The 23,704-nt window shown below is 32.6% G+C and overlaps 1 protein-coding gene across 1 annotated transcript in view; it reads left to right on the top strand.

Annotated features, from left to right (window-relative positions):
• por (Protein-serine O-palmitoleoyltransferase por) overlaps positions 1 to 23,704 on the top strand; it is a 174,587-nt gene that overhangs the window by 103,980 nt on the left and 46,903 nt on the right. The window contains exon 6 of the mRNA XM_080165882.1: positions 11,746 to 11,897. Coding sequence (XP_080022008.1) covers positions 11,746 to 11,897 — 152 coding nt within the window. The remainder of the gene's footprint in view (positions 1 to 11,745; positions 11,898 to 23,704) is intronic.

Below are 23,704 nucleotides of genomic sequence, written 5' to 3'. Positions count from 1 at the left end.
CTAAAGGCCTCTAGGGGTACTTGAGGACGGGAGAGTCAAATTGATAACCCAATTTCTTATTTTAGATTTTAAAAGAAAAAGTAAAAAAATATTTTTTTTTTGGGGGGGGGGCAAATTATTTTTGGGTTGGGGGTTTTTAATTTTAGTTAAAAAAATATAAAAAATTTTTTTGGAGGGTAATTTTTTCTTTGGGCGATATCTCCTGGGAGGGTGGTGGTACTCTCCCCCAAAATAGTTATAAACCTTCCCGGAACCTATGAGAAGCTACCCTGTTAAGAAGAAACCCGATAGGTTCGGCGGTTAGCAAGATCCTTCGGTACAAACATATAGACAAACACTTAGACAAACATCCTGTTACTTTATTATAAGGATTTCAACCATTCATTGTTTTAAATGTTAAAATGTTGAATAATTTGTTTAAAATGTGAAAATATGTACAACCCTGTTATAAGGACTCGGATAGATATCCATTTAGATGTCTTTTTAGTACAAAGAGAACCGAGAAAGAAAGATAGAGAGATATAGAAAAAGGAGGGCAGATTGACATGTCAAATATGTGTTTGCGTGCAATCTTTCAAACATTTTTCACACATTTTAAACAAATATTTTTATAATTAATTTTTACTTTCGCTACAACGGTGTTTCTTGTTATGATTTAGAGTCGTAGCTATTTTATTACTTGTAATTCTATTATATCAAGTAGTAAGGGGTTCTTGTATGAAGCTTAAGATCTTAATAACTGCTCAATTGATAAGGTTCTTTATTTTAGTTAAGCTTCACATCGGTCCTATTATGGTTTTAGGCTATTTCATTGTCAGATTTAAGTCTTGGGATGATTTAACGCAATTTTTCGTCTAGTCCCTTTTGATGACAGGGTCCCTAGATGTTAGGGGAGTAGCTGCTATTTCTATATATCAGGTAGTGAAGTTTTTCTTCGGAAACTTAAGATTTCAACAACTTCTGAACTGATTTATTTTTAGGAAAGCCAACTGGTATAGTTGTAGCTTATTTCTTTCTTTTAGATTTTAACCTTTGGACGGTTAAAGGTTACTATTCTGCCCTTTTCTGAATAACCCATTTGATGTTATGGGCGCAGCCGCTAGTATACTTTAATTTGTTTTATTCTCAGTACATATATCAACGCTCATTTATTTGTTACTCTATGAAAAGAATAAGTCTACATAATTCATTCTTTAAAATTAAGTTTTATTTGTAAAATTAAATTCACAACTTATTGTAACTTATATAAGGATAACTGTATTTTGAATATATTTTCCTATTGGCGCTACTTTATAATATTATTGTTCTTGTTTTAAAAAAGAATGTGTTAGAGAAATAAACTGACCCTCGGTTCAAAGTCTTTAGTCAAAATTATTAAAGATCTTTGAACTTAGGTTAATTCTTAGGATAAAGGAAAAGGAAATTGAAGAATTTATAAAACGGTGCACACATTTTATTTTTCTTTCGTTACATCGTTTTAACGGTAAATAGAAGTGGAAAGGCGGTTAAATTAATTTAAATTTTCCTGAAATTTAATGAGCAACCTTGATTTACGAGATACGAGATAAAGGGGGGGGGGGGTGGGGTAATTTCAAGAGCCTTCCAGAATAAGGAGAATGGATGTAGAATATAGGTGTATATTATGACAAGGAAAAAAATTCTTATTTATTTGTCAGGTCGTTTATCCAGTAGGTAGGGAGTCGGTTGGGATATCGTTATTTTAGCTCGCTACTGGGTTCACTTTGTTAGAGAATACGAAAATCTGGCATATCCCTTTATTCATGAAGGACTCTTCTCCTTAATTTTTTTATCGCTCTATATTTAGACTAAAACGTAGAACATGATAAACAACGTTTTTAAAATTTGATGTTATATAATAAGCTTGTTGAGAGTACACTAAAACAATGGATGTAGATTAGAATATACGTAGATATTATGACTGGAGAAAAATTTAGGTTTTTATTTCTCCTCTCATTTACTGGTCAGTTCGTTTAACCAGTAGGTGGGGTGGGGATCAGGTAAAGGAGATATCGTTATTTTAGCCCGCCACAAGTTCCACTTTATTATAGAACATGAAAATCTGTTGTAAGAACTAATTATAAATTCAATACTGAAACACAGATGTAAATTCAGATATTTGAATCTTGTTATATTTTTAACAAATTTTAGCCCGCAAATTATATAACTTACGGTTCCATCGGGATTCCTCCCACACGGGATTCCTCCCACTGAATTCCTCCCACGGGATTCCTCCCACACGGGATACCTCCCACACGGGATTCCTCCCACACGGGATCCCTCCCACAGGATTCCTCCCACACGGGATCCCTCCCACGGAATTCCTCCCAAACGGGATACCTCCCACGGTATTCCTCCCACACGGGATCCCTCCCACGGGATTCCTCCCAAACGGGATACCTCCCACGGTATTCCTCCCACACGGGATCCCTCCCACGGGATTCCTCCCAAACGGGATACCTCCCACGGTATTCCTCCCACACGGGATCCCTCCCACGGAATTCCTCCCACACGGGATCCCTCCCACGGTATTCCTCCCACACGGGATCCCTCCCACGGAATTCCTCCCACACGGGATACCTCCCACGGTATTCCTCCCACACGGGATCCCTCCCACGGAATTCCTCCCACACGGGATACCTCCCACGGTATTCCTCCCACACGGGATACCTCCCACGGAATTCCTCCCACACGGGATACCTCCCACGGGATTCCTCCCAAACAGGATACCTCCTACGGTATTCCTCCCACACGGGATCCCTCCCACGGTATTCCTCCAACACAGGACTCCTTCTATAAATGTTTCAATTTTTTCCCATTTTCAATTTTTCACACCCCCGTAAAAAAAAAAATTTTCAAATTTTCAAATTTTTTTTTCATTTTCAAATTTTTGGGGTTGATGTGACCTTTTTTTTCATTTTTTTTTTTTTTCATTTTAAGATTTTGAGGGGTGAGATGACCTTCCACACCCCCCTAAAAAAAAAAATTTTCAAATTTTTTTTTTATTTTCCATTTTCAATTTTGTTGAGGGTGGGGTAGCCTCCCACACCCCCAAACAAAATTTTATTTAAATTTTTTTTTCTTTTCATTTTTAAATTTTCGGGGTTGGGGTGACCTTCCACACCCCCCTGAAAATTTCGTTTTCTTTTTTTTCAAATTTTTATTTTTTTTTATTTTCGGGGTAAGGTGACCTTCCACACCCCCCTAAAAATCATTTTTTCAAATTTACTTGACCTCCTCGTGGTGCAAGCTGGATAAGACAAAGTATAAAAATCAAATGAAACTTTTTCAGACATATAGTCAAAATAAAAAACCTATATTTTTAAAATCTTTAGAGGACAATTTATAGAAAAAATTTGGAAATAATTTGGAAAAAGAATTTTAAAAATAAAATCTTGGTTTTCTTTTAAATAAATAACTGAAAAAAAGGGAAAATGTTTTTTTGTAAAATGAACCCATGTGGGAGGAATACAGTAGAAGGGATCCCGTGTGGGAGGAATCCCGTGGGAGGGATCCTGTGTGGGAGAAATCCTGTTTGGGAGGAATCCTGTGTGGGAGGAATACCATAGGAGGTATGTGACCTTCCACCCCCCCTTAAAAAAAAATTTTGTTTCTTCCTCCATTTTCAAATTTTAAACTTTTCATGGGGATGGGGTAACCTCCCACAACCCCCTGAAAAATTTTTTAAATTTTAATTTTTGGCCATTTAAAATTTTTTTATATGTAAAAAAAATTTTTAGAGGGTTGTTGGAGGTCACCCCACCCCAAAAAATTTTAAATCCAGAAAAGAAAAAAAAATTTAAAAAAATTTTTTTTAGGGGGGGTGGAAGGTCACCTTACACCCGAAAAAGTGTGAGAGGTCACCCCAACCCCAAAAAATTTAAAAATGAAAGAAAAAAAAAATTATGGAGGTGAGGGAGATCACCCCAACCCCAAAAATTTAAAAATAAAAAAGAAAATTGAATGAAAATTTTTTTGGGGTGTTGGAGGTCACCCCACCCTCAACAAAATTGAAAATGGAAAAAAAAAATTTGAAAAAAAAATTTTTTAGGGGGGTGTGGAAGGTTATCCCACCCCCAAAAATCTTAAAATGAAAAAAAATCCTGTTTGGGAGGAATCCCGTGGGAGGGATCCCGTGTGGGAGGAATTCCGTGGGAGGTATCCTGTGTGGGAGGAATCCCGTGGGAGGTATCCCGTGTGGGAGGAATACCGTGGGAGGGATCCCGTGTGGGAGGAATACCGTGGGAGGTATCCCGTTTGGGAGGAATCCCGTGGGAGGGATCCCGTGTGGGAGGAATTCCGTGGGAGGGATCCCGTGTGGGAGGAATACCGTGGGAGATATCCCGTTTGGGAGGAATCCCGTGGGAGGGATCCCGTGTGGGAGGAATACCATGGGAGGTATCCCGTTTGGGAGGAATCCCGTGGGAGGGATCCCGGTTGGGAGGAATCCTGTGTGGGAGGAGTCCCGTGTGGGAGGAATACCGTGGGAGGGATCCCGTTGGGAGGAATCCAGTGGGAGGAATCCCGTGGGGAGGAATCCCGTGACTACCATAACTTACAACTGACGATTTAGGCAAAAAAATATCATGAAAATTTTCAACTTAACGGCAATTTTCCGCAGCTATTGCCAACTAATCACTGATTTTTACATTTAGTTAGATATAAAGTATTTATTTTTATATTTACTTTTAAAAACTGTTTATAAAAAAGGAAGTTTTAGTCATTTCCATATATTTATCGTTATATACCAAACGAATAAGGATACTATTTCTAGTGTCATAAAATACAAAATTTTAATTCTTCATCATTCTAGTTTTGGATGGTATTTCCTAATTTGATCAGCTTCAAATAACCTTTAAAGTTTAAGGATTTTATAATTTAATTTGGTCGACTGCTTCACATTTAATCTGGCACCTGCCTATGAAAAAGTGGAGTGGAGGAAAGGTGTGACAAAATTTCCGCTAGGTTTAGAACCATGTTATATTACTCTTTAAAATAGCAGTGTGTTAGGGCAGGTGTTTTTTTTTGAGGTTTAGGTTGATTCTAAGCTAATTGCTATGTACTCTTTTTTCAAATAGTTAGGCTCCTAACTGCACAGCTGTAAATAAATCAAAAAGTAGTTTTATTTGCTAAAATAATTGGACACCGTGCAGAGGGTTTTGATGACATATCATACAATCAATCTTATTTTTTATGGAGTTTAGCTTCTCGAGAATTTATCTTATACACAATATTTACCTAACAGCTTTGTGTAATAAATTTGATAGTTAAAGCATTTGAAAACTGTTGTGTTATTTTGTTTTCTTCCTACTGTGTGTGTGTGTGTGTGTGTGTGTGTGTGTGTGTGTGTATGTATCGCAATTGATGATGATACTGACTGAAGTACAGTTAGCTCTTGAAAATTTACCCCTATTAAAAGTAACAGAATGTACTGAAAAATCTCGCTCACCGCAGAACCGATATGGTTCTCCTGTAGCTTCTCATAGGTTAAGGGAAGGTTTATAACTATTCTTGGAGAAGGTACCAACACTTTCCCAAGGGAAAAAAGTCCACCAAAAAAATATTTTATTTATATTTTCTCGTATTCATTCGAATCCGGTGGACAGAAACCGGTTCTCATCAATACGAAAAAATAATGTCTAGCATCGTATTATAAACCGCTTTCAACGAATATAGAAATGTACAATCATAAGATTAAAACCATTAGCGGTTTATAATACGATGAAAGAAATAACTATTCTTTTACTCCATAATTACAATATTGATAATCTTTGGAAAATATGTTCCTTGTTTAATTTTGAAATATGAATAGAAATCTGATTATTTAACCAAAAAAGGAGTAGCTATTGTTATTTTTCAAAAATATAGGACAACTTTTTTTTAATACACACAAACAAATAAGACTGATTACGTCCAAAAAGACGTATATGATAATTTAGAGAATGTTTTAGCCTATTGTCATACAGTAAATGTTTTTTTTAATTCAGAAAAATACTAAGTCAAGTGAAAAAAACATCAAGATAAATTCAGTGTGCAATCGCGCAAACACAAAAAAACGGGTATGTGAAAAACGTTATAAATGTGTTGGAATGTGACAGCTAAAATCACGCAACGACTGCGCATAAATAGCATTACAGAGTAAACTATCATTATGTAGAATGCGTAGAGTAGTATCGCTGCTAAAAAGGGTTACTTTCATACTAATCTCGGCCAGAACTTGTAATATATTATTTAGGAAGCTAGTAGTACTGAGGGTAAATGTGCATTGATTTCCGCACAACCCAAATATTGACTATAGGGGACAAAATAGCAACTGAGTAAAAAGTTGGATATTATGATTAGATTAAAAGAATATGGGCAGTTTTTACTGATACAGTTATAATGTGCGTTTCTGATATGATAATGTGAATATTATGTGGAAGTGAATACACACCTAGGAGGGGAGATAAGAAAAGGAGAAAACAAAATATTGAATACAAAGACAATTGTCTTGTTCTTATGAGAAGTTAGCCAAAACATTCCCGGCGAAAAGGAGTGGTCAGTGGAAAATATTTCATGCTTTCCCCAAATTTCACCTGAAATAAATATATTTCAAACTCTAAATTGGAATTATAAAAAATCCTGTGAGTATGATATATAATCTTGGAAGCATAGCAACTGTATAGACTATTTTATACTATTTTTAAAAAAAGACTTATATAGTAAAAATGAAGTAACCACATTGAATTCTTTTTAATATTCAGACAATTTAAATAAACAGATAAAATTAGAATGAACTTCTAAAGATCGGTTTGTTTCCATGCCAATTTTTCAATAGGTGTTTATTTCTGTCTTCTTTTTAGTTTCTTCTTTTGGAAGATATTATCCTTTTTTGTTTAATGACAGGTAAATTATCTTTTGTTGGCCAATTCCTGCATCCCTAAAACAATCCCTTTTTGATGACGGGTAATAAAAATCTGAAAATAGAAATGACGCAAATTCTGACGTTTATCTAAAAATGCAACATATAATAATAGCTATTAAAACAATTTTCAAGCATAACTTTTATCTTATTAGGATAACAATTAAATAAGAAAAATATTTTTACCATATGAAATTCGTGATCAAACACCTAATTGAAAAAAAATGCAAGACATAGCTTTTATTTTAAGAAAGACTAGGGGCAACGGACGCCCCCAAGAAGCCTCTAGGTGTTCTTAAGGTGGGAGGGGGATAAGTCAACCGCCCTTCTACTTTTTAATTTGAGTTTTAATAAGAAATATTCAGAAAAAAAATTTGGGGGTGTGATTTTAAATTGGGAGGGTGGAGATACGCTCTCCCAAAATAGTTAAAAACCTTCCTTGTACCTAAAAAAAAAGCTTAATTGCAAAGGAAAACCAAACAGATGTCATTTTTTAACAATTTTATAAAAAAAAAACATTGGCGCACTTGTATAAACACCTTATCGCTAACAAGTTTTGGAATAGATAATCCAGAACCATCCAGTTCAAAGGGAATGATGAAAGAGAGGGGGTGAATCTATCCGAAAATAGTTATGATCGAGATCTTCCTTCATCCCCTTTTTGCTGTTCACCCCGCTCCCTTGATCAAGTTGACGATAAGTTGAGTTCATTTATCAGAAGGCCACACGAGGCAAAAGAAAATAACATGTACACAGTAAGGCAAGCGAATATTTTATCCTTTCCTTTGCAAGACCCTTGAATCGACCAATGGACCATTTAAGCAATGGATGAGAATATATGTGGATGATAAAACAAGAAAATAATTGTTGTAAATTTAGGTTGCAATTTCCCCTTGCACTTATTGGTCGGGCCGTTTGACCAGTAGGAGGAAAGAGGATTGGGTAAAAGAGGGGAATGGGATAGATCGTTATTTTAGCCCGCTTTATTATAGAACATGAAAATCTGGTGTAAGATCCAATTAATAATACATCCATTATTGAAGCCAACATACCATATTATTAACTTTTAAATACGTGTTTCTACCCCCCTGATGGAATGTCTAGCCTTGTTTGTTAATATATCGGCGGACTAACACAAAATAAATTGTTTGCATGCTACTTCATCTCTTTATCATTTTAAAATTTTGAGTTAAATCCAATTGTTTATCTGCCCAACTGGCGTATATAAGCGTTTGTGACAGATATTCTATTGTTTACATTTTTACCAGAACTTTTTATTTAAACAAAGAAACTTTATTTTCTGGCATCTCAAGAAAAAAATAAGATTTGCGTGTTTTGTTTTTGGAATGACTTTGATTTTTTACTTGATTTTACAACATGCATGAAATCTTGAATAAACTTGAATAAGAAAAGTATAAAAAAAACACAAAAACGAAATAAAATAACTCTACAGTCTCTCTTTCACAAATATATACATATGATTTGTTATGAAAATATATCAACAAAATGTGCATTGTTAAAGGGATTAAAGAAATAATTCTTTTTCTTATAAACCTGTTCTTTTTCTTCCCTTTTTGGAAGCAAGCTTTCTCTGGGTCTGTAAGTTTTGGAAGCTTTAATGGAAATGTGATTATCTTGCTTGCTATCTGAGATATGTTTCTGAAGTTTATGCTTAAAGAATCTCTTAACTAAAGCAAATCCTCTTCATAACTCATTTTGTTCACAAGACTGGCTTATTCTGTCCATCCATAGCTTGTGGTACGAAACTAGCGGTTGCGCCCCTAGCATCTACAGGTCCTATATTTAAAGGCATATTGGAAGGGCATAAGAATAGCCTAAAACCATGCACAGGCATTAATAAAAATAAAATAGCCTAAAATCATCCTGAAACCTATAAGGAGCTTCACTGTAAAGAAGAACTATATCGGTGCATTGGTTAGCGAGATCCTTCGCTACAGACAAAAAAAAACTTTTGGAATTTTTCACTCTTTCCTTTTGCAATGTATTGTAAAATTTTATGTTTTACTATTAATGATCATCTGAATAACTTTCTTTCTATTTCTGAGTTTACTTTTCATGTTTAATATTAAACATTATTAGAAATTAATAAAATATTCGAAGCAACCCTTAGCAAAAATTGATAGGAAATAACTCAATAACTAGCAAGAACACACACGCTAACAAAAACAACTAGGACTTTGATTGTTGACATTATCCCAAACAGGGAAACGTTTTCACAAATTATATGTTATTTGCATCATGTAATTTTAGAGCCTTTATTTCACATTTCCCCTCCCATATTTTGGACAACTGTAGCTAACTGCCTTTATGTACATCAGATTCTGAAAAGAATCCGCAGCTGCAAGCCAGATGCGCTATATTGGACTTGCTTTGCTCTGAAATAGGCGGCTGCGGCTGGATAGATCCAAAAAGTTTTCTTATACCTATTATTGTTTAGAAACAGCTGCTAAAAAAAAATCACCTAGTAAATCAAAAATCTAAAAATAAGCGGTTTTCTTTTATATATTAAATTTCTATTCTGAAAGAAACAAAATCATTGTATAAATAAAATGGATTAAAATCTTCGATTATCTGTCCCCCATTCCTTGACATTTTGAGCAATGAACTTATTTTGATTTTTTGTTGGGCTAAATTTTATTTCTGTTGACAATTCGTTTGCAAATTATTTTACACAAAACAAATATGATTAAATAAGTTGATGATTGAAAATATTTTTATTTTGTTTGTGGAAAATATACTTTTCTATGTTTGTTCATTTTAAGAGGCTAGTTTAGTTACCTCGTTGATTTTAAATCAAGGATACTTATAGCATATTAGGGTTTTCAATAGACAACCAACCCTTTGAATGACCTTTGTCTGGAAGTCCTAACTGTGAATGGTAATGATTTGTGCCTATTTGCGGGTCATAGCATTCACCTTCTCTCTTAACTCTGTGTCACGTGCTAGGCACAGCAGCAGTAATAACAATTTTTAACTTTTCTAGGAAGCTAGTTATAGTCAGTTCGAGATTTAAATTAGTACCAAGCCAATAGCTTATTTTTGTTGCTTTACATAAAGAAAGCTTCGCTCCTGACTAAGTAAATCATCCTTGTTAATTTGCATTTGAAGTGATGGAGATAAATGAAATAAATCAAAGCCTAATTGACTAAATTTGCATAGATATCTTAATATTTTTTTCGACAATATTAAAATTTTCTAATATTTATAAAACCTTACAATAACGTTATTGTAAATCTGGCGGTTAAAGTCAGAAGCAGTTGTCGGCTTTCGATTGACCTTGGCGAAAATATGATGTTTTGGCGTGTTTTTTTCTATTGTTGTAAAAATGACGGTTTGGCTGCGGCCAAGGCGTTGCTATGGTGTTCTTAAGTTTTAAAAGCTGTTGATGAGAATAGAAAGAGAGCCCCAAGTAAAAGTACCTGTTACTTGAATAGCTTAAGATTAAAAAATTGTTGCCCAAACTAAATTTTGGCAAGTGTTACTACAAATAATTTATTTCTTAATAGCTTTTTAAATTGACATGATTGTACACATGCACTTGTTATACAATGATTTAATGCAATAACTTTATTATCAGTGCACAATTTAGATAATAAGAATATAATACAATTAGTCAGAATTCCACAGTAATTACGTGCTTTGATAAAATTGAGATGTGAACAATAAGGCCATATAACCAAATAAGGCAGATCAGATTTATTTTTATCTTCAATATAAAGATATGTAAATGGTCAAATAGCTTTTGCAGTATTTTCTTGCGATTGAGATCTTAGTTTTAATAGATTCTTTGAAGTTGTAAATAGCATGGTTTAGTCTATTTTAAAGGTGGAGTTAATAAGTCACCCTTATATGGATATGGCACTTGGAAATAAATACAGCTCCTCGAAATTTTCATATTAATATTTGGGCACTCAAATATTTTCATATTCCTCTATCCATGATTATTATAGTGAGAGAATTGCAGTGTTCAGCAGCCGCGCCTAGGCCGCCAATTTGATCCCGTTTAGCTGTTTGAAAATATAAATGGAGTAATAATCATACCAAAACAGATTTTATATTCATTTGATATAAATTGTCGTTCATAACCCTGCGGCTTACTGGTGACAGAAGCGCGGCTGTCATACCCTGGAGAAATGGATTGATCAAATCTAGATAAGGGGGCACTCAAACTGCAGTTTTGACAAGTTCATATGCATATGCATACGAACAGACAAACACACACACACACACACACTAAGAATCACATACATACAGACCATTACACAAACTCTCCCACATGCAGGCCCACACATATTCAATGCAAATATGATAGCTTTTTATGGATAACAAGGCTGATATAATTTTACAGTAAAGATACTCTACAAGTTTTCTTCCTTTATCTTTCAAGTAAATGTTCTTGCATTCTCACTTTAGGAAAACTGCCATCCTACTATTACAATGCGTAGCTACTCTGTACCTTTGTTGTCCATTGATCTGACTTTTAGGGGAAAAGACAATGGTAGATAAATTGATGTACATAAAATTACCCTTTCTGTAGATTTTAATTACTGGTTGAAACTTTTGAACACTCAACTTAATAAACCAACCAATCAAGATTCATCAAAAGTCCCCAAAGTTGTTAAGCCAACAAATAAGAAAACGTTATTATAAAACTTTGGGGACTAGTGCATAAAACAGCCCATAGTCCCCTCGTTCTCTGATCTAAAATAAATTTGATGTAAGATAATTTTGTAGATGTAGTGAATAAATTGTAAAATCTTTTAAATTTGAATAATTAATTATTAAATTGTGTACTTGGTGCTCAGTATGGTGACAGGTACGTTGCTGGCGGTCACCTTCTTCCCCAACTCTGTCATGTACCTGCTCTCACTGATCCTCATCAGCTACTTTGTCCTGGCGGTCAGCGAGGGATTCAGAGGACCCGTCCTGGCAGCTTTTGTTATTTCTTACAATATAGGTATGTTAATTTTTTACTATAATGATTTGATTATATAAAGTAGTAAGTTTTTTTTATGCCTAAAGCTTAATATTTCGATAACTAAAGAACAGATTGAATTCTCCCTTCTAGGAAAGCTACACACAAATCTTCGGGTGGTTGTAGGCTATTTCATTATTTGATTTAAGCCTTTAGGCTATTTTTCTGTCCCCATCTTACCCCCTTGAAGACAGAGTCCCTGGATGCCATGGGTGTAGCCGCTTAAATGATAATAAAATAATATCCTCCATATCTCATGTGTCTAATTCTATCTTTGTTACTATATTAATATTCAGGGGGGAAAATGGATGTAGATTAGTGTGCCATTGGCAATAGATTAATTGACAGTATTTTATAAAATGATGTAAAGGACCTTTGAATTAAGAAAGCTTTGTTAAAAAAAGGAGAAAACAAATTAATTTTCCTGGGCTTTTTTTCTTTCTAGTTCTTAATGTAACAATATGACAAGGATAATTATGAAGTTCTCTAACATTTTGAAATTCAATGTATGAAACTACCTGGAAGGGGAGAATATTGGGCTGTTTATTACACTTGGCCTCAAAGTTTTATGATAACGTCTTCTTATTCTTTAGCTCAACAACTTTGGAGGCTTTTATTGTATATTGATTGTTTTGTTAATCAAGTTGAGGGTCCAAACGTTTTAACAAATAATTGCAAACTACAGAAGGGGCAATTTTGTGTATCATCATTGGGGATGCACATATTGTGTTCAAAACGCTATAATGACCAAGAGAGTACTTACTTCTCAGAAAACAGGATTAAAAATATTAATCTAACCTTAAAATCTTAAGATGTTTTGCGAATTACATAATAGGCAAAAAATAAAATTAAAACTTGATTTTTTTCCTCCTCTATCTTCTATCATCTTAAAATGATAAAATAAATTGGATTAAACAATTTAATCTTTATGAAAGCCATTTGTCAATTATAGAACATTATTATTTTTTCCTAATTAGGTTTTTAATGCAAATTAAAGTGTTGGACATTTTCAAAGGCAGTTTTAAGTGGGGTGGGGTTTAAAGATCCACTTAGTTTTGTTCAGAGATTTATGGACACGTCATAAACCTAAAGTTGATGACGGAGAATCGGGCTTGTGGTAGTAAATTGTTTACCATCAAAAATTTTGTTTTAGAAATTTCATCCAAAGAAAAAAAAACTATTATGCTTCAATTTTCTTGCCCTTTATTATTATTTAATCATTAAACACACAGAATTGTGTATATTGATCACAAACAAATGAAACTCAAAACGTAATAAATAGTACCTATGAAAAATATAATTATTTGTTTTTTTTTATTTTAAATGAAAGCCTTATTATATAGAAAATATTAAATTTTTTTTTTAAAAAGGCACACACATTTCTTTTTTTCCTAACAATTACAACATGCTGAAATTCTATTTTGCCTTGGTTTCAATTGTTTTATGTAAACACTTTTTTTTTATTTAATCCATCCTTGTATCCCTGAGTTAATGTAATGGATTGCATTTTTATCTGTTTCAACTACTTTCATTCTTGTCAATCTATTTTTTTTTATGGCGATAATGAATATTATTACTGATGCTACTTAAAGTTATTCATGATAGTAATGGATGTAGAATAAACGTGGATATTATGACAGGGGAAAAATGTCTTCAATTTAGGTTGCTGATAACAATAGAAATAGAAGAATAGAAGCATATTCTGAACCCTTTTTTCGTAAAATCTAAGGAGGAACATTTCTAGCAGACAAAAGTATTGTTTACTTTCGACTCAAGCAAATGTGGATTCTTAAGAAATTATAGACTCGCTACTCGATAGTGAGGCAAAATAATTTTTGTGAAAAATCATCCAAAAGCACATTAAAAATCTACAAAAATTAAACAAAATCATATGTTAATAACCCTTTTAAGATTTTATTTAATTTTTGTAAATTTTTTTATTCGATTTTGGAGGATTTTTCACAAAAATAATTTTGCCTCACCAGCGAGTAGCCAGCCTAACTTTTTTTAAGAATCCTCCTCGTTACTAAGCTTTCAAATTTAAACGAAATTTTTGGGCAATTAATTCTGATTCCGCAAAGCTTTCTACTAAGAAAATATACTGTTTACAGCTGACTTTTAACTATGTATTAAATAAAAAAAAACATGCATTCGTAACAAGATGTGTACAAAATTTTAACCAATGAAATTAAATGTATGTACCGATGCGATTCTCCTATTGGCTCAATCAGACATTCCTTCTCTTTCTTAGTACCTTTATTCTGATAACATGGACATCACTTATTGGTCAGTTCGTTAATGTAGTAGGAGGGGAAGGGATGTGGAAAAGGAAGAGGATGAGAAGGGTCATTATTTTAGACAGCTACACGTTTCATTTTATTAGGGTACATGATAGTCTGGTGTAAGATCCAATTAATAATAAATCTATTATGATTGTTTCCCTGTCTTTCGAATCAAGTTGCTTTAAAGCTACCTAAGGACAGCCAAAGGAGTTTACATTTTTATCTGTGCAGCTTTTATATAATTCATATAAGTAATAAGTATGTCTATAACTCCATCCGTCTCCAATGTAAAAAGCAGTGTTCTGGAGCCGGAGCCGGGAGCCGGGAGCAGCAACATTTTTGGTGGAGCCGGAGCCGGATCCGGAGCCGTATTTTTCGTTAAAAACGGCTCCGGCTCCGGACTAGCTAAAAATGATTTTTTAAAGTAATATTATAATTTGGCAACGGTCTATTTCCATATAATAAACTGAAAAACTATTGTTACTTAACAAATAGACACACATCCTTCTACTTTTATATAGCTTTAATCAAATAAAAGCAAAATATTTTATATTATTTTTTTTTTATCAAATTCAATAATGAAAAAAAAAATGATATATTAATTTTAAGGTAGGAGCCGGAGCCGGATCTGGAGCCGGAGCCGTATTTCCAAATACGGCTCCGCGGAGCCGTAGCCGCATCAAAATTATACGGCTCCGGCACCCTGGTAAAAAGTATTTAAGGTGTATGTGAAGTGTATTTCTCAACAATGTTGTTCATTCTTCTTTTGAAATTGAAAAAAGTATCAAATCGATCCTTTGGACTATTAGTTAACTAATAGTCAAGTTAACTACATTTTTAGTTTTGCTATTTTTGGAATTTTCCTTATTTTTATTTATTTTCATTAAATTATTTATAACTGCTGAGCCCCTAGCCTTTAGGGGTTTAATCGCAGGGTGATGGGGTGCATAGTCATTAGACTAAAACTACCCCCAAGATCTATACAAGGCTTCCATGAAAATCACAGCTTAGCCTACCCAGTAATTTTAGAGATGCTTTGCTTAAACCAAATAACCTTACTATTTAATATCATAGATGTAATATAAACTAGGGAAATTAAATGTTTATATGGCGGCTGGCCGCAGCCGACTTATACCTGCAAAAATTAGGTTTCTTATTGTCACGTTTCAAAATTTCTTTGGATTTACTCTAACTTTTGCACTATCTGACAATTATAAAACTTTGAAACTAGATTTTTAAGTGGATTTTCTTGATACTTTTGTTTTGGTAATACACTAGGGTTGATGCGAATTTTTAAAACAAATTATATTTTATTTAAATAACAACAGTAACGCATTATTTTAAGTAGTTATGAAAAAGGACTAGTTAAATAATGATTTTTTGCCGCTAAAAAGTTTTCATGTGCTTTCTCTGAAAGTGTCTGTCGAGAACTGGAAGTCCTAAATGTGAATAGTAACGAGTCCTGAGATTTGGGATGAGGCATTTTGCCTACTCTGAACTATTCGTGTTGCGTACGTGACATAACACCATTTTTGGGCTGAGATTCGAACTTATACTCTACCCAACAACGACAGGATGCGCTACGTGTTATTCTACAGCCGCGGGTAAAATTGAAGAGTAGCTGCGCTACTAAAAATGAATGTCTAATCACATGCGTATTTGTTCTGGTTAATTTTTATTTCATCAAATAATCAGAATTCACTTTCTTACCCTGCGCACTGGCACTAATTGAATTAGACAACAAAATTGGGCAACTTCCCTTAACTAGAATGTGAACTCCAGAAAATCCCCCTTTGTTGTATTTTTTAGGAAAGGTTGGGGAGGTTGTGGGGGGCGGGTGATTTATCTTCCCACTGTAGTCTATATATTTATAAATAAAAATGTCTTGTTGTCCAAAATTTCTCTAACCTCATAGAACTCCGTTTTATACCACTTAACCTAATCTACTAGACTAAACTGACAAAAAAATCCACCAATCTTTTAAAAGTTGAAAAATAATATTAAGATAAGGTTATTTAAGGTTCAAAAACATAATAAAGGGATTTTGTTTAAAATTGGTGCCTAGTGAAGCATGATAAATACTAATCAGAAAATTTAATTTATGTAAACACTTTCATTTTATTGTTATTCAATAATTTTAGATAATTTGTAGCCCTTAGCTATAATATTTTTAGTGCATATTCTATTTATTTAAATGCATTTATTGCTTCTGAATGTACTGAGAATTACAATTACAAAACTAATTTTACATACCTATTAATTGGAAAATATTGTTTAATTCTAAAAAATTGCTGCTTGTTCTTTCTTTTATTGTGTTTGTCTACTTTTCATGGCTTAGAATTTCAACCGGATTAAAACCGGTCCTAAGCCGTGTCAGAAAACACATGAAAGCAAGGAACCTTTTACATTGTTTGCTCAGAAAAACAGTAGTCAAACATTTGCAAAAAAAAAATATACTTTTCCGCGGACAATACAAGATCATTTTCATAAGCCATTAAAACTTGTAATTATAGAGCATATGATATTCTATAATTGATAATTTTATAACTTAAGTATAGTGAGAAAATCCGTACAAAAGCATCATTTATTGCAAATGATTTTTATATAAAATGTTATTTTTATTTCGCACTGACCCTGGTTTGTGGTCTAGATTGTATTAAAATAAAACAAGGATGACAACAGCCATAAAAGCAAAGCTCTGAAACGGTAGGACAGAAATAAATAACTTTAGCAATATAAAGATGTATAAGTTGAAACAAAATCGTGAATTAACTTGTACCAAAACTGCATAAATACAGGATTATACTGTTTAAGGACATACTTTTAACTGTAGGACTTTATTATAGAAATGCTTCGCTTCCTAAATCGTACCCAACTGTTATAGGAATCAATAGTTTGAAATCAATAGGACATGCGTAAATTAACGAAAAGTGCTAACCGTTACACGAAAAAAGGTATCCGTTACGGACAGACTGACCGACCTTAATAATATAAAAGCTTCGCTGTTAATAAAACAAGGATGACAGCATCCTTCGAAGCAAAGCAATGATGACTAGACTATTAAGCTAGGAACTTATGGATTTGTTTGATTTTAAATTGTATAGCTTTGTTGCATCATTCAGGACGTAAAAGCCGCAATTTTTTGTTAATAAGTTGCGCGGCTGCGGTACATTTCAACTTTTAATGTGTGTGATAATGAGCGGCTAAAAGAGATTTTCGATAAAAGTGCGGCGCCCAAGTACAGGGAATTACTAATAGAAATATTTTCGTTTAATCTTATATTTTCACCTACCTTATTTTATTGAATTACTAGCGGCTACACCCCTATAAGCATCTAGGGGCAGTTAATGTGGGAGATACCCTCCCCCAAAAAAGGTAAAAACCTTACCTGGACCTATAAGAAGCTTCATTGTAAAGGAGAACCATATAGGTTCAGCGGTTAGCGAGATCCTTCGCTACAGACAAAAAAAGCTTACTACTTTATATAATAGGATACACAGCTGACGTACTCTAATTATGCAGTAGCTTCGCTGTTAAAAACTGAAAGTATGCAGCTAAAGCACGCAATTAGCAAAGATTCAAACAAAGATTAAATTTTCTTAAGAAACCCTCCGCTCAACATTTATTAATCCTTGCTTGGGTGGAGGCACATAGAATAATATAGAATAGTAACTGTAGCCGAATTTTTATTCTATGGAGAAATTTGAATAAAAAGTCAATACCAGCAAAAATTTTTTTGTATTTATCTAAATTATGCAATATTAATGGAATTATTAGGTACAATTAGAGAAATTTTTCAAAATAATTTTTAGAAACTTAGAACTAGTACTGATTCATTTTCCAACAGTATCTTGTAATCTAAAATTTGGAATTAAAAAAAAATTTAGCTACCCAGCCATCTATCTATTGTTATGTTGGGTGGATTAGGAATTTAATAGGGTCACTATTATGTTGGGTGTTCTCCCTTTTTTATCAGCGAATCTTCTCTTAATGTCTGATCCCTTGTTGGTTGGTCCGACTTTAATGTTAATATAAATCATTATTGCAAGTTATTGCAAGTTTTTACACAAAGTATCGATTGAGCAATGATATCCGTCTTCACATATTTGAAAAAAATTGAAAGTTTGAGTGGAGGAGTTAGTTTTTGTTTATTTCTAACCACCTACAAGGGTCCCAACATTTCATACAAAATAAAATTAAAAAGTAGGGCCTAACCTTTAATTTGCATAACATGTTGTAAAAATATATTTTCATTTATTTTGTTGAATAATTTTCCTAAACAAAATCGTTCTTGTTTTTTAATTTCTTTTTTCTTTGTGTGTTCTCGCCTTTCCAATTCTGTCCTTCTATCAATTAAGATAAGATAATGTTAATTTGATTTTTTTTAAAAATAGTATTAAAAGTTCTATCCATTTATAAAAGTTGTCTTACCAAAAGACCAATTTGGCTTTCCTCTTCTACAGTAAAGCTTATTGTAGGTCCTGGTAAGGTTTCTGTTTAGTGGGATTGTCCTTAAATTACTGCCATTAAAAAATCTGATTTTGTTTATTACCAAAGATTTAAGAATTGCAAACATTTTGGAAAGTTATGTCTTGGTTATTCACAAATGATATGTAAAATATTTAAAGTCCTTTGGTTTTTTCAACAGTTAAAGTAAAATGAATCATATAATGAAAAGAAGGTGTATCAACTTTTTTTTTATAGCTAGCCGGTTCTTTTAGTAAGTAGTAGATGTAAAATTTTTCATAGAATTCAGATATGCAATCGGTTTTTTTTGTAGACCTCTAATTTTTTTAGTTATTTAAGTTTAAAAAAAAAAGATTAAGTCGATTTTAAGGTACTAAAACGCAACAAAAAAAGGAAGAAAATGTCCATTATGTACAAAAATAGTAAAATCTTTAATTTGACACCTTACTTTTTGAATTTTGTCAGGTAATTATTGAAATAATTGATTTTTTTAAACCCACGAGAATAAAAACTTTGAACTTAATTTTATCATTTCACAGGTAAAAAAATATGGGTTCATATATACCTTTAGAATCAGAAAAATATTATGAATCCATTGTAAGCAAATTCCCATTTTTATACTCAATTCAAGAATTAAGACGTTGCCTGTATAATATTATATGATATTTTCATATAATTCCTTTTATTGTAGTTTATATACTATATTGTAAACTTTTTTTTTCAATTTTGCTTACATTGGATTCGTAATATTTTTCTGATTCTAAAGGTATATATGAACCCATATTTTTTTACCTGTGAAATGATAAAATTAAGTTCAAAGTTTTTATTCTCGTGGGTTTAAAAAAATCGATTTTTTCAATAATTACCTTACAGAATTGAAAAAGTAAGGTGTCAAATTAAAGATCTTACTATTTTTGTTCATAATGGCCATTTTCTTTCTTTTTTTTGTTGCATTTTAGTACCTTAAAATCGACTTAATTTTTTTTTTTAAACTTAAATTACTTAAAAAATAAGAGGTCTACAAAAAAAACCGATTGCATATCTGAATTCTATGAAAAATTTTACATCTACTACTTACTAAAAGAACCAGCTAGCTATAAAAAAAAGTTGATACACCTTCTTTTAAAAATATCGAGATTTTGGTGCTTCCCTCAAAGTACCTATCGAACTATGACTCCTCCCCCATGTCTTATTTTTAAATCAGTTGAAATTAGGAGTAAGGTTAATTTTTTTCCCTATGCCTAGCGAATATTACCCAAATTAACCTAACCTAAACTAAAGTAATGAACAAACAAAGAACTTCCCTCCCGCTTGATATTCAATTCATTACCAAACATGGGGGGTTGTGTGCTCCACGAGATACTGTTAGGTAAAGTGCCAAGATTTTTAAAGAAGAGAAATGCAGTTATCTGTTTCCTATCATAAAATTTGAAATGTGGTAAACATAGTTAGAAAGAAAAAGATAATAAGACTGTCTTAAACTTGAATTTGTGGTTAAAGTTAAAAAGAAACAAGGATGACATCACCATGAAATGGATATCTCTAAAATAATAACTTTTTTATTTGGACGTTTAGGCATTTACGACTTATGTAATTTCATTATAAATTGTATAGAAACAAAACTTCAAAATGAGACTCGCGTACATTATGGTTATTGATATTAAATAAAGTGTTTAGTGCTTGTCAAATTATATTAAACTATTGGCCGCGCCCTTAGCATCTAGTGGCTCTGTATATAAAAGGTAGGGAACGACAGAAAAATAGCCTACAACCACCCAGGAACCTATGTGAAGCCGCCCTAAAATGAAAAACTAAATCGGTTCAGTAGTTATAGAAATCTTAAGCTAGAGACAAAATACCTTACTACTTTATAGAATAGGATGAAAATCAACTTTCAGATAAGCTCATTCTCGATTTACTAGCTCACCACAAAGCTTTCCATTGTGCACAAACAACCATACATTTATTATAGAACAGTTTTGCTGGTAAAAATACTGAGAAATGTCTGCTGGTTAAATTAGTGGTCAGGCGTGACACACAGTTTACTTTAAATATTATTGTTTAAAGCTAAATTTCTTCACCAATATGGCTTCTATATATCTATCTTTGTATGTCTGTCCGTGATTTATTTTTTCAAGAATACTTTTTGCAGTGTGTTATTAATTAATTTTCACGTAACGCTTCGAAACCGATTAATATCCGGTGGATTAGAACCGGTTCTCAGCAATACTTAAAAATTTTGTCGGCCTCTCAGGGCTAAAAAAACTGGTTTTAATCTCATATTTTTACATTTTATATCCGTGGAAAGCTGTTTATAATACGATGCGAGAAAGAACCATTCTTTATTTTTCGGTCACTTATTGAACCCAAGGCAAACCTTGAATATATTATCGGGTCCTTATCTTCCTTATAATGTAAATTAACAGAAATTTTGAAATATGAACAAATTGATATCAAGTTATTTTATGATTCATCCATTTTGGGCGAAAAAGAATGATAAGATTGATTAATTTATTTGTATCCTTATAGATTCAGTCTCTGCTATCCTTTCTACGCTTGTTGTCATCCTTGTTTATAATTGAAGTCCATTTGTTATAAAAAGTTTCCCCCGGCCTGGCCTTCTTGTAATTAATTTCCAAGTGCAAATTGCTTTTTAATGATGAACTTAGTTATGATATTATGCAGAGATAAAGGATCATGTAATTGTAATTGTTCACTTAAAGTGAGATAAAGGGGGAGGGTGACATTCTCTTCTAACATCGCCAAAATTAATCATGTAATTTTTACCGACCAGCAAAATGATGCTGTCTCTTTTTTTTGCCAGCCTAAACCCGTTTAGAAGCTTAGAAATAATAAGCACAAGAGTTCTTTGACAATATAATTAAGTACACTTTTTTTCGTCGCTTTTAGATTTAATTTTATAACCTATATCATCTATTTAGTTTATATTTACCACCTAAAATCTGCTTATCTTGTCTATTTTATAAAATAATTCCTAAAGTATCCAACAGAAAAACAAGCTTTATGAAAAAGATACTTACAGTTTTCTAAATATCCCTTTCTCCCTGCCTATCACATAACATAGCGTGGTGGGTTAGGATGAAAATTAGTTTTTTTTTTGCTGAGTCCGAGAAAATTTGGCACTTGAGAAATGTCTTAATATGTTATTTTAATTCCAGATGTTTTTATTATTATTAAGTTATACAATAAAGGAAACTCTTTATTTCTGTTATTGTACTTAATGTTTGTATCTTTACCTTTACTAATAGAGATAATCTAGAGACATATTGTCTAAATTGGCCAATAGGAGAATAGTGACGGTACATCCCAGATTTGTCATTGTTTCAAACATTTTACAGATTTGAGAATGTAAGAGGATTTTTTTTATATTATATAATGTATCGTCCAAAAAATTCATCGCGCTATTTCTTGAATAGATTCTAATATTACAAGAAATAAACAATGGTTTATCTCTGCAAAATATACCTTTTTAAGATGACTAAAATTGCTTATCAAGATATATTATATCTAACTATTCCTTTTCTTTAAAATTTCTTTTAGACCACATGCTATTCATGTTAAGTGATCGGTAACACTCCATTTTATACACATTTCTTCTATTATATTATGTTTGCAAAAAGTGTCCTCTCAAGTGCAATTATAAGAATTGCATCATTTTTAATTTCTGCCCATACATCACTTTACTTTGCACTTTTGGTGTGGCAACAACTTTACAACATTTTTAATTTCCACCCATATATCACTTTAATCTGCACTTGTGGTGTGGCTACAACTTTACCTTTTTAATTTATACCCATACAACATTTTAATCTGCACTTGTGGTGTGGCTACAACTTTACCTTTTTAATTTATACCCATATAACATTTTAATCTGCACTTGTGGTGTGGCTACAACTTTACATTTTTAATTTCTGCCCATACATTACTTTAATCTGCACTTGTGGTGTGGCTACAACTTTACATTTTAATGTATACCCATACAACATTTTAATCTGCACTTGTGGTGTGGCTACAACTTTACATTTTCAATTTCTACCCTTACATCACTTTACAGTGCACTTGTGGTGTGGCTACAACTTTACCTTTTTATTTTTGCCCATACATCACTTTACTTTGAACTTTTGGCTTGGCTAAAAACATTACAACAAATGAATATAAAGATCTCTAGATCTCTTTGGTGGATTTTGTGACCCTCTTATTTGATAAGGAGCGTTTTTCTATCTTAAATTGGTTATGATGTACTGTACACAAAATATCTGTTCAATATCACAGTTCCTTGCTTTTATTTATCTATTTGTCATGTACTACTCATGTACTTTAGTGTCCTTGTAATTATAAAACTCCCCCTCCCAGGTCAAAGAACAAAAAAAGTTAATTTAGAGTAAGTGGACAGTCATTATTTGTTACTTATCTAGAAAAATAACATTTCATTAATCTTAAAAAAAAATTCTTGGAAGAAAGGTCATTTATATGAGGCAAATATCCCTTTGACAGTAAATAGTAACTAACCGCCCCTCAACCCACCCCCCTTACAGTTGATTCAGAAAGAATTCATCCTCAAAAATATTTGTTGAATAAAGTTAAAGCCATGAGATCATAATAAGGCTAGTGTTTCAAAGTAATAGAGCCCTGCAGGGTTAGAGCTCTCTGCACTAGGGCTGTAAATACGATTTTTAAGATGAGTGTTTAATAGAGGGGTTGTAATCATAGATTTTAAACAAAAGGAGGAGTACTAAAGGCTTCCATTCTTGAGTTCAGAGAATTTTTTTTTTTTGCTTTTCATCATTTCAGCATTATAAATAAATACCTTCTTTTCATACCAACATATTATAAATATAATACCAAACTAGTATCATTTACACATAATTATTTTTAAATGAGAATGAATTGCTAAATTTCGGCCACAAGATTAGCCGAGCACCAGTTGGGGTAATAACAGCATTGGAGTATTGCAGAGTGAAGAATCATATAGAAAAACTTATTTTCTTCATCTACATTTCATTAAACAAGTTGTTTCAA

The sequence above is a fragment of the Acartia tonsa genome, chromosome 1 (genome assembly GCF_053477335.1).
Source record: "Acartia tonsa isolate MP-2025a chromosome 1, ASM5347733v1, whole genome shotgun sequence".
Lineage (NCBI taxonomy): Eukaryota > Metazoa > Arthropoda > Copepoda > Calanoida > Acartiidae > Acartia > Acartia tonsa.
This window is presented reverse-complemented; position numbering and strand designations above follow the sequence as displayed.